The 12,656-nt window shown below is 40.0% G+C and overlaps 1 protein-coding gene across 4 annotated transcripts in view; it reads left to right on the plus strand.

Annotated features, from left to right (window-relative positions):
- Window positions 1–12,656, plus strand: part of mdn1 (midasin AAA ATPase 1) — a 188,532-nt gene that overhangs the window by 39,636 nt on the left and 136,240 nt on the right. For all 4 annotated transcript variants that reach the window (XM_043686689.2, XM_087982248.1, XM_043686702.2 and 1 more), the window contains exons 20-25: window positions 329–442; window positions 1,383–1,530; window positions 2,524–2,634; window positions 4,143–4,294; window positions 5,036–5,214; window positions 10,761–10,969. In XM_043686689.2, coding sequence (XP_043542624.2) covers window positions 329–442; window positions 1,383–1,530; window positions 2,524–2,634; window positions 4,143–4,294; window positions 5,036–5,214; window positions 10,761–10,969 — 913 coding nt within the window. The remainder of the gene's footprint in view (window positions 1–328; window positions 443–1,382; window positions 1,531–2,523; window positions 2,635–4,142; window positions 4,295–5,035; window positions 5,215–10,760; window positions 10,970–12,656) is intronic.

Below are 12,656 nucleotides of genomic sequence, written 5' to 3' on the forward strand. Positions count from 1 at the left end.
TTCCCCTTCATAAATCCATGCTGACTCTGACCTATCATGTCAGAGGAAATATGTACTCTAAGTGATGTTTCGACAAGGCTTTATACAGTTGTAGTAAGACATCTTTACTCCTATTTGCAAAACCTTGTAATGATGTTGTAATGAAATTCAACCTCCTATTTGCCTCTTGAATTACTTGTTGTACTGGCACGTATAATTTGTGATTGTCACTAGACTGCTCGCATGCTATTGGTTTCTTCCTTGGTCCTCATTTTAGCTTTCCCCAGTTCATTTTTAATTTTCAAGTCTTCACTGTGCTGATATTTTTAACTTGCTTCTATATTGACAGGTTCACAGAGCTGTATGTCGAGGAACTTGAAGATGAAGGAGATCTCCGAATCCTCATATCTGACTACCTAAAAGGATTAAATGTCAGCAAGAAAACTGTTCAGGGCATTATTGAGTAAGAATAACTTGGTGATTCTGCCTGGAGATGTTTTGAAGTACATGCAGTGTTGGGAGGAGGTGGGAAGAGAAGTAAATGTTAGCAATGAAGATAACTTTAAGCACAATTTTCTATTTGGATTTACATAATGGAATGGCAATATTTTGTCTGTGTAGCATGGGTTTCATTTTTTTTATTAAAGCAGTCAGCTTGTCATAATGATAAAGAGAGAAATCAATGGTATTGTTCGTTTGTGTTCCTCCTTGATGAGCTCTCTCCAGTTCCTGCCTTGATTGGGTTCTGTTGCTTCAAGGTTTAGTCCTCAGCTCTGTTAAGTCCTATGACAACATCCTTATTGCTGCACTGCAGTGTTGTGATTGGTAATTCAGGTCAACTACATGAAAGGACATTTTGTTGGCTTGTTTTCTGTGCTGATGTTTTAGCCACAAGCCAGAATAGACAAGTGTTTTTTTATAATATTCTTAAAGTACAAGCCAACATTTGAGAATGACACAGTAAACAAGCTGTTATAAAGTCAGCCCAAAAAACGCATTTCAGATATTGTACATCCAACCTCTAAATCCATACATGTTAAACTGTATGATCTAATCTGTATTTATGAGCCCCAAGGACACCAATTCAGCTCAATGATGACATTTAATACTTTCGGCTGGAACCCTGAGTTTCACTCTTGCACGTCCCTTAATTGGTGTGAAATGATGTGCTGTTTAAAGCCAAAACACAGAAAAATGGAGTTTCACCAAATCCCAATTTCTAGATGGGTTCAGTGTTACCAATTCACTGCAGCTTGTTCTTGTTACTATAAATATACGGAACACGTGCAAATTTGTTACATTTTGTGGCACATTGAAGAGATTAGTTGGATCGTAACTTTATTGGAAATGTCAATTTATTTTACATATGCGTCTTCCTCTGAAAGTAAGTCTGTCTTTATTAGGTTTTACTTATCTCTGCGTAAGGAGAAAAATGTCAAGTTAATGGATGGTACAGGCCATAGACCCCACTACAGTCTTCGAACTCTGTGCCGAGCTCTTAGGTTTGCAGCATTGAACACATGCAACAATGTTCAAAGGTCATTGTATGAGGTAACTAGCGAATGCCATTTCTTCATTCTTAACATGTGAACTAAATAGGGCAGTAAATTTGTTCACGTTTTATTGCATACATGAAGCATGCAATGCATTTGTAATGTCTCTGAATACATACATTTAGTTAAAGATATTTTACCTCCTGTGAGAAAAATTTATGGTTGCGCCTAAATGCAAATCCAGTTTCTTGCAGTTTAAATAATAAAAACTATGTTTAGGGAGATTAACGCCACTATTGTGCAGCCTACTTTTGTTTGTTTTACTCTCCTTTTCTCCCATCCCTACTTGTATTGATTTTTACAAGGGCATGGAGTTGATCCCACACCCAAATTAGCCATTGTCTTATCAGATAGTGGAGCAGTTTGATGAGTTGAATGGCTCACTACTCCTGCTCCTGAACATTGTTAAAAAATGTTCCTGTGAAGTAAAAAAGAATGGCATACATTCTGCAACCATACAGTGCAATGATCTCAGCAAGAGTACCGCAAACAGTTTTGGTCTCCTTACTTATGCAAGGATTTACTTGCACTGGAGACATCTCAGAGATGAGGTTCTGGGGATAGAGAAGTTGCCTTTTCGGAAAGGTTGAGTATATTAAGACGTTAGTTATTTAGGGTTTAGAAAAATTGAAAGGTGGCCTTATGCAAACATATACTTATGAGAGACTTGACAGGGTGGCTACTGGGAAGATCTAGAATCAAGGTACACAGCTTCAACATAACCATCTTAAATGAAAGACCCCTTATGAAAGGATTTCTGAGGCACATTAAGCTTTGAAATCTCCCCGTTATGGCTGTACAGACTGGGGAAATTAAATATTGAAGGCTGAGTTAAACAGGTTTTTGCCTATAAGTGAGTTGGGGGTAAGGCCAGGAACAGTTCCATCTTGAACTTAATGGTTTGAGGGGCAAAATGGCCTACTCCTGCTTCCTTTTCTTATTTTCTTATTTCTTTAAAATTCCTAATTATCCACAACTGGATTTTTTGCAGGGTTTCTGCATGAGCTTCCTTACTCAACTGGATCGTGTATCTCATCCAATTGTTGAGAAACTGATTTGCTGTCATATTATTGGGAACAATGCCAAGGCTGTTCTCCAACAGGTATTTGCTTCAGTTTTTATCCATGAAGTTAACTGGTTTGGAATGTGGAATGGAGGCTTATTCAGTGGTCAGTAGTGCTCATTTTCTGCAATTTTAGCAACTCTGCAATATATGCCATTCTGCAGCCTGAGGAAGAATCTTTTAGACAGAACTTGGTATAAACTAACACCAACAAAAACAGAAATTGCTGGCTAAAGACCCTTTTAGAAGGGTAACTGGACTCGATGTTAACCATTTTCTCTCCACAGATGCTGCCAGACCTCCTGAGTTTCTCCAGCAATTTCTGTATTTATTTGTTTCAGATCTCCACCATCACAGTTCTTTGTTTTATAAGTTGAGCTTGATTTCCTGTTAATATTTTTACTGAATGTTCAGAATATGCTCATTATTGGTGTTATTAGCTATCTCTAGTTATCAAACAAGGTGGTAGCAATTTAATATGTCTGAGGGATATTTTTGACCACTTACACAACAGTTAAGTCAACTACTTTGGTGTGGGGCTGGTGTCTCACAGCCCAAACTCGGTAAGAACAGCTGGTTTCCTTGACGAAACTGATATTATTTGGCTCTTACAGAAATGCATTAACTTCATAGTTGCATTGTCAGATTTTATTTATGACTTGTTTCAACTGTACTTTGAGTATAAATTTGTCGTGGAGGAATTTAACTCTCTGTATAGCTAGCTCAGTGATATAATTCTGACAATGCTGAATAACTGGAAGACCGATTACTTGCGATCTTGATCTTGCATTTGACCTGAAGATGATCCATGACCTCGTATACAACTAAAAATACCTATTTCCAATTGCAGCGCATCTGCTGCTGAGGTCCCCATTAATGCTTTTGAATGGACTTGACTATTCCAACGCACATTTTGATGGTCTCCCATACATATACTGCCTTTCAATGTCATGTCATCTATAGCTGTGCTGCTCATAACTTGACGTTCTAGAAGTCCTGTATAGCTGTTGCCCCAGTGTTCACTGATCTGCATTGGTTCACAGTCAAGTATTGTCTTGATTTTTAACATTCTCGTGTTTTTATTTCAAACGCTTCCATGGCCTTACCTCTGTAATCTCTTCCAGTGCCACAATCCTGAGATATCTGCTCTCCTTTTAAATCTACTCTCTTAAGTATTCCCAATTTTTTAATTGCTCCATCAACACTGCCATTAGTTACCTAATGCCGAAGCTCCACTTTGCTATCCTTCCTTTAAAGCCCTCTTTAAAATTTGCCTCTTTGACCAAGCTTTTTGTAATACTGGGGCTCAGTGTTGTTTTTTGCCTTTTTGCGAATGTTTCTCTGAAGCTCCTTTTACGTTTTGATTCATGATTGCAAAAGAGATCAACAGCACACTTTGAAGTGGGCAGCATAGTTTTGCATCATTTCAGATTGTTAATGCGTACTTGTGTTTGGTTTGAAAAATGAAATCAAGTCAGTTTCTGTTGGGAGCAGGACTAGTTTTGTAAATGGAGAAGCAGTGACTCCTTTTGTCTTTAACATTTCAGCCAATACCAGAACCAAAAGGAGGACAGTCTGTACAGATTGAAGGCTACTGGATTGCAACAGGAGATAAGGAACCTTCTGTTGACAAGTTGTATATTCTGACACCCTCTGTCAAACTTAACCTAAGGGATCTTGCAAGAGTCGTTGCTGCAAGGTAGGAATATGTAATTTTCATTTTCAAATCGTGTGGAAAAACTGTTTTGTTTTAGGATTGGTTGATACATACATGCTAGTTATTAGTAGTTTGGCCATGGGAAATCTGTACTCCAAGTTTAGGATAATGTCGTAAGATCTTCATTGTGAATCCGAAGCTCAGGTGGGACCTTAGTTTAATACTTCAAATACGCAGCACTACTTCCATGTTAAAGGATGTGTTCAGGCCCTGGAGTAGGATTTGAACCACAGCCTTCCGATAGATCATGTGAGTAGCACCAACTGAGCTAAGATGACAGCATGTTTTAAAATAGTCTATTTCCTGTTAAATGTGAAAATAAATATCATATAGTATTCTTAACAGAATAAATAATTGACTATAATTCAGGAATTTCCATTGTCATCTCAAATTTTGTCTCTTCTCTACAGTCAGTTCTTCTATAATGCAATGATTGCATTCTTGTGTAACCCTGTGTTATAGAAAATTTCATTTTAGAAACAGCACTTAGTGTTGGCGATGTAATTGCATTACACATTTTAAAAGTTTGCACTTTAGAAACCTCTGTCTGCTCTCTAATCTTGAAACGTCAATAGGTGATAAACATTTTACAATTTTATTTTTGGAAACTAATGTTAGTACTTACTTGTATATTCAACTGACTGTGACTTGTACTGATTTGTGATTTTGTTTTTGTTGAATATTCTTTGTTTAAAATATAACTTTTTGATATTTTGCTAAAAGGATACATCCAGTACTTATTCAAGGAGAGACATCAGTTGGTAAAACAAGTCTAATCTGCTGGTTGGCAGCTGCTACAGGAAACCATTGTGTGCGGATCAATAATCATGAGCACACAGACATTCAGGAGTACATTGGCTGTTATGCATCTGATGAAACAGGAAAATTGGTGTTTAAGGAAGGTTTGTTCCATATTTTTGTTTTATTTTGAAAGCAATACAACATGGTTTGCAATCTTTCCATGAGTGAACTTGATCCATTTTCTCTGAATCCTATACTCTGATGTTGTTTATGCTTGTATTTGTAGTCTGGGCACCCTTTATTATAGAAGCAGATTTTGGTAATGAACGTAACAAAAGTAACTAACTTACTTAGGCTTGCTTCATTTTTATTGCTGTTTGAATAGTACATTTGAAAAGTGCATATAATTCTGAAGGTTCGTACAGCTGTCTTTGCAGACTGAATGACCAGAAGGGGTGCTCAATAGTCACTAAATTAAATAGTGATCAGGAATGTCATTCTGACCCTAGTGTTTCCTCCTAGTTTAATGATTTAATGTACATGATGAAGCTGCACTGCAATACTGCACTTTTGTCTGCTACATCCACTTGTGAATGACGTGAAATCCACAGAATTCTAGAGTACAGAAATGTTCTGCAGTCCATTGAGTCTGCTGGTCAAAATCAAGCACATAGCTATTCTAATCCCATTTTCCAGCACTTGGCCCACAGCCTTGTATGCCTTTGATGTATGTAAGTGACATCTAAATACCATGAGAATGTTATGCCTTTTACAGTGAGTTCCAGATTCCCACCACCATCATCCTGAGTGGAAAGAAAATTTCTCAAATCCCCTCCAAACCTCCTTCTGCCCCTTGCCTTAGATTTATGCCTCTTGGTCATTGATCTTTACCAAAAGGAAAAGTTATTTTCTGTCTACAGCCACAATTTTATATCCCTCAATCATGTCTGCCCTCCATCTCCTCTGTTCCGAGGAAAATAGCCCTATTTTTTCTTAACTAAAACTCTCCAGCCCAGGAAACATCCTGGTGAATCTCCTTTGCACGCTCTCCAATGTAATCCATCCCTCCTGTAATGTGGATTCCAGAACTGCACACAGTACTTTAGCTGTGACCTAACGAACTTGTGATACAGTTCCAACACAACTTCCCACCTCTTAAATACTCTCTGTCTCAGCTAATAAAGGGGGAAGTATCTTACTTGCTGCCTTAACCAATTTATCTAATTATCCTGTGAACTTAAGGGACCAATAGACATGTACACCAAGATCCCTTCTAATCCTCAGTGCTTCCCAGGTTCAACCATTCACCGTGTACAAAGTAACAAAGAGGACTGATGAGTACAGAGTGATGGACATGATCTATATGGACTTCAGTAAGGCATTCAACAAGGTTCCCCCATGGGAGACTGGTTAGCAAGGTTAGATCTCATGGAATACAGGGAGAACTATCCATTTGGATGCAGAACTGGCTTGAAGGTAGAAGACAGAGGGTAGTGGTGGAGGGTTGTTTTTCAGACTGGGGGCCTGTGACCAGTGGAGTGCCACAAGGATCTGTGCTGGGTCCACTACTTTTCGTCATTTATATGAATGATTCGGATATGAATATAGAAGGTACTGTTAGTAAGTTTGCAGATGACACCAAAATTGGAGGTGTAATAGACAGCTAAGAAGGTTACCCCAGATTACAACGACATCCTGACCAGATGGGCCAATGGGCTGAGAAGTGGCAGATGGAGTTTAATTTAGATAAGTGTGAGGTGCTGCATTTTAGGAAAGCAAATCTTAGCAGGACTTATACACTTCATGGTAAGGTCCTCGGGAGTGTTGCTGAACAAAGAGACCTTGGAATGCAGGTTCATAGCTCCTTGAAAGTGGAGTCGCGGGTAGATAGGATAGTGAAGAAGGCGTTTGGTATACTTTCCTTTATTGGCCAGAGTATTGAGTACAGGAGTTGGGAGGTCATGTTGCAGCTGTACAGGATGTTGGTGAGGCCACTTTTGGAATATTGCATGCAATTCTGGTCTCCTTCGTAGCGGCAGAATGTTGTGAAACTTGAAAGGGTTCAGAAAAGATTTAAGCTGTCGGGAGAGGCTGAATATGCTGGGGCTGTTTTCTCTGGTGGGTTGAAGGCTGAGGGGTGACCTTTTAGAGGTTTATAAAATCATGAGGGGCATGGATAGGATAAATAGACATGTCTTTTCCCTGTGGTGGGAGAGTCCAGAACTAGAGGCCATAGGTTTCGAGTGAGAAGGGAAAGATATAAAAGAGACCTCCTATTTCACACAGAGTGTGGTGCATGTATGGAATGAGCTGCCAGAGGAAGTGGTGGAGGCTGGTACAATTGCAACATTTAAACAGCATCTAGATGGGTATATAATAGAAAGGGTCTAGAGGGATATGGGCCAAGTGCTGGCTCATGGGACTAGATTAGGTTGGGATATCTGATTGGCATGGAGGAGTTGGCCGGAAGGATCTAGTTTCTATGCTGTACATCTCTATGACTCTATATAACTGCAAGTAGCAAGGTCCCCAACGTTAATCCCTGCGGAATCCCTTTGACACAGACTTCCAGTCACAAAATATCCTTCGACCATTACCCTCTTGCCTCCAGCCGCTTGGTCAATTTTGGATCCAATTGGCTAAATTTCTTTGAACCTTATGGGCTCTTGCCATCACTGTCAGGCTTCCATGCAGGATCTTATCAAAACGCTTGCTAAGTACAAAGTAGACTACGTCCAATGAATTGCTGTCAACTATTCTCCTGGTCACCTCTTAGAAAAGTCCAGTCAAATTTGTCAGACATCTCGTTAATAAAGCCATATTATTGATTTTAATCATGACCTTTCCAAGGGCAGATTAATTCTATCCCTGAAAATTGCTTCTAGTAGTTTTTCTGCCACTAAGGTAGACTGACTGGCCTGTAGATTCCTGGTTTACCCCTTCTTCCCTTCTCGAACAAGGGTACCACACATTGGATTATCTGGCACCTCCATTGAGACCAGAGAGGCATTGAAAAATGTTTGCTATTTCCTCCCTCGCCTCACACAACAGCCTGAGGTCTGTATCAGCTGGCCCTGGAAATCTTATCTACTTTCAGACTGTCTGATGAGCCAGAACCTCCTGTTTAATACTAATTTAATTAATTATATCATGATTCTCCATGATTTCTATAAACCATATCATCCCTCTCATTAGTGAACACCTTGCTCCGACACACAATATTCCTTTAGAACCTACCCACGTCCTCTGGCTCCATGTAGAAATTACTATCATGGTCCTACTATTTCCCTAGTTATCCTTTTACCCTTCATGTACTTTAAAGTAATTCTGGATTTACCTGTTTTGGTTTTACCTGCTGTTATCATGACCATTTTCTGCTCTCCTAATTTCCCTTTTAATTTCCCCCCCACCCCTTGCACATTCTATACTCCTCTTGGGTTTTGCTGTTTGATCACTGGGTATTTGTCGTAAACTTGCCTTTTTCTCTTTATCCAGTGTCACGGATCCCTTGATATCCAGGATTTGTTTTGGTCTCACCCTTTCTCTTTATTGGAACTTTTTGATCCTCTAAGCTCTGAGTTTCCATCTTGAACACATTGCATTGTCTGGACACAGATTTACCTAAACAATATCTCCTCCCAGTTCATTCAGGCCTCATTATATCTGATCTTATTAAAAGTGGCCATTGCTCAGTTTCAAACTTTGACATTAGGCCAATTGTTCTTTTCCATACGAAGCTTTAATCTAACAGTGTTATGAATGCTCCGGACCTTCGATGTACTGGCTTGAAAAGCTGTCTTGGATGCATTTTAAGAATTCCACTCCCTCTTAACTCCTCATGCTCTGACTGCGCCAGTTAATAATGATGTGGAGGTGCCGGTGTTGGACTGTGGTGGATAAAGTCCGAAGTCACACAATACCAGGTTATAGTGCAACAGAGTTATTTAAAATCACACGCTTTCAGAGCACTGCTCCTTTGTCAGGTGAAGTGGAGGGAAGTGCCCATACACAGAATTTATAGATGGAGAGATTATTACAAGATAATCCCAGGTAATTAAGAGTGTCAAAAGATCTACAAACTGTGAGTGGATTCTAACACCACCTTTGTTTTTGTAATTATCTCTCCTGTCTTAATTAATTGGACCATCGGTCATCCTTTCACGTGCTATTCAGCAGTTGACACTTTGATCACCTGCAAAGATTTGTTATTCAGCTTGTTGACACTCCAGTGCTATTTTACATCATCACCTGTCTGATCAACAGTCATTGTAACTGTGGCAACAAGTCTTAAATTACACAGGCTACCTGTCCTTGGTGCCATACCAGATTAGAACCCTGCCAGCATTACGTCACATCTTGTTATTGTTTAAAGTAAGAGCATCAAACGTTAGAAAGTTTTCATACAATTAGACTTAACTTCTATTAAACAACCAGAAAAGTGAAGAAAAACATACACAAAAGTGCTGAATTTGCTTTTTGAGATAGAATGGATGCTCTTCCTTTTCAAGCAACGTCAAATTTGTAATCAATGAATGATAACTTCACCCAACTCCAATCTTTGGAAGTTGGTGACAGTTAAATTAGTCAGGCTTGTTGCACCTAAAAATGCAGCATTCTATCATGCTGGAAGTGAGTTTTCTCCAGTGCAGTGTCATCTTCATCCCTGGAAGACACCTGCTGTCACTCACCCACCTCTTCAGCATCCAGTACGTGTCATCTTTGCCTGCTCCAGTTGTGCAAGGAACAGCATATTCAGTCCAGACTGTACTGCAAGCATTGGAACTCCCTTTCTAGGCGGCCTATTGTCTACTCCATGATGGACCTTAATGGAAAATGCACAGTTGGGCACTATATGCAGTTCACAAACAGGATTCTGTGATTTTAAAAAAAGAGTTCACCCTATACAGTGGAAATGCCCAGTTAATGCAATTACCCCTTGAACAGCTTCACATTGCCAACAGTAGAGCCCAGGTACTCCAGGATAGTGAAGACTGCAAATGCTGGAAAGTCAGAGTCGATAAAATGTGGAGCTGGAAACAACACAGTTGGTCGAGCAGCATCAGAGGAACAGGAGAGTTGATGTTTCAGGCAGGACTTGACAAAGGATCCTGCCGGAACCTTGGACTCTCCTGCTCCTCTGTGCTGCTCGACCAACTGTGCTTTTTCCAGTTCCAAATTTTATCGAGCCTCTGTACTCAGACAGGAGAAAGAAAAACACTTCGCTCAATCTGGGTAAGGTCATAGCTATTATCTGTTTCAGGTTCCATTTGTGATTTGGATGAGCATGGAAGACAACATTTGGATGTACTTTGCAAAGCAAGGCTCAGTCTGGTAATTCAGGAGCGCACCCACCCCCCAAACTTTCATGAACTTTGTGCTCACTGTCAGACTTGCCATTGACTAACTGTGGCAATAGCCCCTGACTAACAGCCGTCCCCACTGATTTGACCAGGTTCACCTCAATTGAGGTTCGAAATATATGTTCTCATATTTGTTAAATGCATTTTGGGGACCATTTTGTGAGTTCAAGGGATGTTTACTCCCCTAAGCTGATCACAAAATCCAGTCCATTTAATGTTTACAATTAATGATTTTGTCCTGCGTTGGAGGAAATTTAAGTTATTAGAATGAATAAACTAATATTTCAAAACTGAACATGTCTTCATTTAATATAATCAAAGTGGTGATGTGTCTTTTTTCTCTCTAGGCGTGCTTATCAATGCTATGCGAAAGGGCCACTGGATTATCCTGGATGAATTGAATTTAGCCCCTACTGATGTCTTGGAAGCTCTTAATCGGCTGCTTGATGACAATCGAGAGCTCTTTATAACTGAGACCCAGGAGGTGGTAAAAGCACATCCAAGATTCATGCTTTTTGCAACTCAGAATCCTCCTGGACTATATGGTGGTCGGAAGGTCTGTTTTTGACTTTTTTGGTCTTTCTATTCACAGGTGTGATGGGTGTGGGCTGAATGTCCTAGATGGACAATGAATGCAGGCTCTAATTGGAACTTTATAGAAGGCAGAGAATTATTCCTCAGCATGACACACCTCAGTATATTACAACTGTAAATGAAGTTAAAAATCACACGACACCAGGTTACAGTCCAACAGGTTTATTTAGAAGCACGAGCTTTTGAAGTGCTGCTCCCAACCACCTGATGAAGGAGCAGTGCTTTGAAAGCTAGTGCTTCCAAATAAACCTGTTGGTTTGTTCGTTTCTGATGAAGGGCTACGGCCTGAAACGTTGATTTTCCTGCTCTTTGGATGCTGCCTGACCTACTGTGCTTTTCCAGCAACACACTATCAACTCCGATCTCCAGCATCTGCAGATCTCACTGTCTCCTTCCACATAAACTTGTCTGACTGTAACCTGATGTTGAGATTTTTAACTTTGTCCACCTCAGTCCAACACCGGCACCTCCAAATCATGACTCTTTAAAAAAAAAAGACAGCATTGTGGAACAGATATTTAAATTAACTGTCAGGAGCATATAAATCTTGGAACTTACTTTTCGTTTAATAAAAATCGGACAGTTTGTCTTCTAAATATTCTCAGGTACTATGTGGGGACAAGAGAGCAAATGACAGTGCTGCAAGGAAATATCAGGGCAGATGACCAGAAGCAGAATCAGTGAAGTAGTGGTGTAAGGAGGGTTGAGGGGTTGAAAGAAAGGTTTAGGGAGTGAGTTTCACACATTGTAAGGCCTAGGTACCTCTGAGCATTGCAACAAATGGTAGAGTAATTAAATTCTGAGGTACTCCAAATGCCCGAATTAAAGGAGATTTCTGAGGTAAGTGAGATTGGAAGAGATTAAAGATGAGGAGTGGGGTCGTGGAGAAATTTGAAAACCATGAATTTGAAAATCAAGATTTTGCTTCACTGGGAGCTGGTATTGGTCATTTGAGGACAAACGTGATTAGGTGAACCGTATGAGTGAAGAGATGAGCAGTAGACTGTTGTATGGCTTCCGAAGTTTATTGAGGGTAGAATGTGGGATGGTGACCAGGAATGTGTAGGAATAGTCATGCCTGGCGATGGTAAAGGTATGTATGAGGACAGTAGTTGAGCTAAGCCAGGATGGTCAGGTGATGTTACGGAGATGTGAAAGTGTTGGTCTTTGTGATTGTGCTGATATAGGATTTGAAGCTGATCTATAATTCAAATATGACAGAGATTGTGGGTTAGCCTCATTCTCCATAGAGAGGAGTTGAGTTGGTTATTGGGAATGGAGTTTGGAGCTGGCATTGAAGGCATTGGCTTTGGTTCTCCTTTCCCATCTCGCTGCACTTCCCCCACCACGACCACCATTTAAATTAGAGGAAGTCGCTGCTCAACCAATAGTGGATGTCAGGTGCTGTCTAATAATTGAAGGTTAGGTATGATTAGGAATATATCTGTTTTTATATTATGTTGCCAGAGGGCAGCACAAACACGAGGAATGAGTCAATGAGGATAAGTTCTTGGGGGACTTATGATGTCAATGTGTCTGAGCGAAAAGAGCAACCATTTAAGTTATTGATTGAATGGAACCAGACAACTGCAGTTTCACCTATAGGAGCAAATTACTGCAGATGCTGGAATCTGAACAGAAAGCAAAAA

The sequence above is a fragment of the Chiloscyllium plagiosum genome, unplaced genomic scaffold, assembly GCF_037043375.1.
Source record: "Chiloscyllium plagiosum isolate Xiang-an unplaced genomic scaffold, Cpla_swu_hap1 HiC_scaffold_3, whole genome shotgun sequence".
Lineage (NCBI taxonomy): Eukaryota > Metazoa > Chordata > Chondrichthyes > Orectolobiformes > Hemiscylliidae > Chiloscyllium > Chiloscyllium plagiosum.